The sequence below is a fragment of the Salvelinus sp. IW2-2015 genome, linkage group LG27 (assembly GCF_002910315.2).
Source record: "Salvelinus sp. IW2-2015 linkage group LG27, ASM291031v2, whole genome shotgun sequence".
Lineage (NCBI taxonomy): Eukaryota > Metazoa > Chordata > Actinopteri > Salmoniformes > Salmonidae > Salvelinus > Salvelinus sp. IW2-2015.
Window position 1 is genome coordinate 6,935,455 of NC_036867.1, and position 3,277 is coordinate 6,938,731.

At 42.1% G+C, this 3,277-nt stretch overlaps 1 protein-coding gene across 1 annotated transcript in view; it reads right to left on the minus strand.

Moving 5' to 3' along the window:
* The window catches only part of LOC111953872 (piezo-type mechanosensitive ion channel component 2-like), a 167,413-nt gene that overhangs the window by 45,877 nt on the left and 118,259 nt on the right, over window positions 1-3,277 (minus strand). Inside the window, exons 9-11 of the mRNA XM_070435672.1 lie at window positions 1,602-1,637; window positions 1,281-1,398; window positions 644-841 (exon numbers count right to left, since the gene is read on the minus strand). Of these exons, the coding sequence (XP_070291773.1) occupies window positions 644-841; window positions 1,281-1,398; window positions 1,602-1,637 (352 nt within the window). The remainder of the gene's footprint in view (window positions 1-643; window positions 842-1,280; window positions 1,399-1,601; window positions 1,638-3,277) is intronic.

A 3,277-nucleotide genomic window follows, 5' to 3' on the forward strand; every position in this document is an offset into this window, starting at 1 on the left:
AGAGAGAGAGAGAGAGAGAGAGAGAGAGAGAGAGAGAGAGAGAGAGAGAGAGAAAGTTAGATCATCAAGCCACTCACATTAGGGACTGACACTGTGAATAATAGTTAAGCATCACATATCATTGGTGTCAATGGTGTTACTAAAGAAATCACTTTAGCGAGATCAGCCGGTGGCCTAGACTGGTTACTCAATATCCTTTAACCAGCAGATCAAATGAAGTGATCTGACACATATGAAAAACAGAGTGCAGAGATGTTTCTAGAGAGAGGGAAGCCTTCTACACATCCACCCCCACCACCACCTTTCAACCTTCCAGGGACCTCAGCAGGGCTCCACTAACTAACTACCAATGGAGAAAGAACATACATCTATTCTGCGGTGTATAAGGTAAAACAATAGGAGCACTCCCCATCCCTACCCCGCCCCCTGCTCTCTGAAGTCCAATATCAGCTTGGGAACTACATGGTACACATTACCCAGGGTCCACAGGGGCTGGCTTTAAGCTGTCACCACTAATAACTAGATTGGCCACCGGGAGGCTGTGTGTGCGTGTGTGTATCCTGAAGCCCCCGCCGTCGTCTGGGACTGAAAAGGCAGACTGTTCCTTGCTCTTCTGACAGACATAACGGACACACACACACACGACTCACCATCATTGCGATGAGAGCACAGATGTAGCTTTGCTTCATGATGAACCTGAAGGTTGTTACCGCGGCGTTTGCTCGTGGCGATCCCCCCTCCTCCTCTGGCGCAGTCGCCTTCGCCCCTCCCGCTGTCTCTTCTCCCGAACCCTCGCCACGCACCCCCGCCACCTCATACACACTGCTGTCCTTTCTCTCTGCTGGAGGGGTGGAAAGGGAGGAAGGAGGGAGAGAGCTCTCAGCATCTCAAGAACCGGATGTGAATTATCCTCTAATAGTTGCTGTCAACCTTGAGAAGCAAAGCCTCCTCTTTTTCACACTCCTTGTGATTTTCCTATTTTCCAGTGCTGCTGTTTTCCATCACGAGTTGTGTGTGTGTGTGGCAGGTTGACGGTGGTAGGCCGAAACTGAGCAACTACCGCTAGATGAGCCAGCTTTTAATTTTTTGGTCTTCATTTAAAGTTTAGGGTAAGGCATTAGGGTTACCAGTGTGGTAAAGGTTATGGTTAAGGATAGGGCCAGGTTTGATGACTTTGTGGCTGTGCCAGCTAGTGACTACTCTGCATTGCTGCCTCCAGGGCAAAATTCATGGCAATAAATTCCAACCTGTGTTATTCCCAGTATGTGGGTGATACTAACCCAGGTCTGGCCCTGGTTGGTCTGGTTTGTACTGCGGTGTGGAGTACTGGTCCAGTCCCAGCGGCCCGCTGGTGGGGACATAGTCCGGACGAGACCCGTTGGAGGTTACTATCAACACCTGGGGTAGAAAAACGCACTTAGCAGGGAGATTCAGAATAGCGTGAGTAAGTTTACGTATGCGTTATCATCATTGTTTTTGCTTGTCCAATAGCTTTTATTTATTTGATGTTTGTTGGAGCAACTCAAAAACTCTCAAAACGAGGTAATAAATGTTGCATCATGTTACAAGTTACAACATATAGAAAGGAATAGCCTACTAACCTCAGATGTGCTGTATCCATCTTGGGTGGAATTCAACTAGAAAAAAATAACATGTAATTAAGACTGCCTTCATATAATACTCAGTGTTTGCTTACAAACACACGACCAGTGACAGTATTGGCTTACACATGGACATTACAGGACATTGTAGGGCCATGAAAGAATATAGTACACTACAGCACAGGTGTGTGTAATATTACTACAGTACAGTACAGGTGTGTGTAATACTACTACAGTACAGTACAGGTGTGTGTAATATTACTACAGTACATGTGTGTGTAATATTACTACAGCACAGTACATGTGTGTAATATTACTACAGCACAGTACATGTGTGTGTAATATTACTACAGTACAGTACAGGTGTGTGTAACACTACTACAGTACAGTACAGGTGTGTAATACTACTACAGTACAGTACAGGTGTGTGTAATATTACTACAGTACAGTACAGGTGTGTGTAATATTACTACAGTGCAGGTGTGTGTAATATTACTACAGTACAGGTATGTGTAATATTACTACAGTACAGGTGTGTGTAATATTACTACAGTACAGTACATGTGTGTGTAATATTACTACAGTACAGTACAGGTGTGTGTAATATTACTACAGTACAGGTGTGTGTAATATACACTAAAGTAAGTACAGGGGTGTGTAAATTACGAACAGTACTACAGGTGTGGTATATACTAACACAGTACAGTGTGTGTAATATTAACTACACGTAGTGTGTAATATTACTACAGTACCGGGTGTGTATAGTACTACAGTCAGTAACAGGTGTGGTACAAATTAACTACAGTACAGAACAGGTGTTGTGTAATTTTAATACGTGGCAGTACAGGGGGTATAATATTACTAAGTACAGGTGTGTGCAATATTACTCACACACGCTCACAGGTCTGTATATTATTACGACAGTACAGTAACAGGTGTGTATAATATTAACTTCAGTGACAGTACAGGTGTGTGTAAATATTACTACAGTACAAGGTGTGTGTAATCATTACTGCAGTGCAGGTGTGGTAAACATACCACACACACAGTAAGTAAGCTGTGTGTAATATTACTACATACAGTGTGTATAATATTTACTACAGTACAGTACAGGTGTGTGTATATTACACAGTAAGTTGTAATACTACTACAGTAACAGTACAGGTGTGTATAATATTACGCAGTACAGTACAAGGTGTGGGTAATAATTACTACAGTACAGTACAGGTGTGTGTAATATTACTCGTACAGTGTGTGTTAATATTAGCTACAGTACAGTACAGGTGTGCTAATAACTACAGTACAGGTGTGTGTAATATTCTAAGTACAGTGTGTGTAATATTACTAACAGTACAGTACAGGTGTGCTATCAATATTATCACAGTACAGTCCACAGGTGTGTGTAATTTAATTCCAGTACAGGTGTGTGGTATATATAAGTACAGTAACAGGTGTTTGTAATATTACTACAGTACATGTTGGTGTAATACTACTACAGTACAGTACAGGCCGTGTAAATATACAGAGCTACAGTACAGGTTGTGTAATATTACCTACAGTACAGTACAGTGTGCTGTAATATTATACAGTACAGGTGTGGGGGTGTAATTTAACTACCAAGTACAGTAACGTTGTGTGTAATGTTAGCTACAGATACAGGTGTGTGTAATATATTA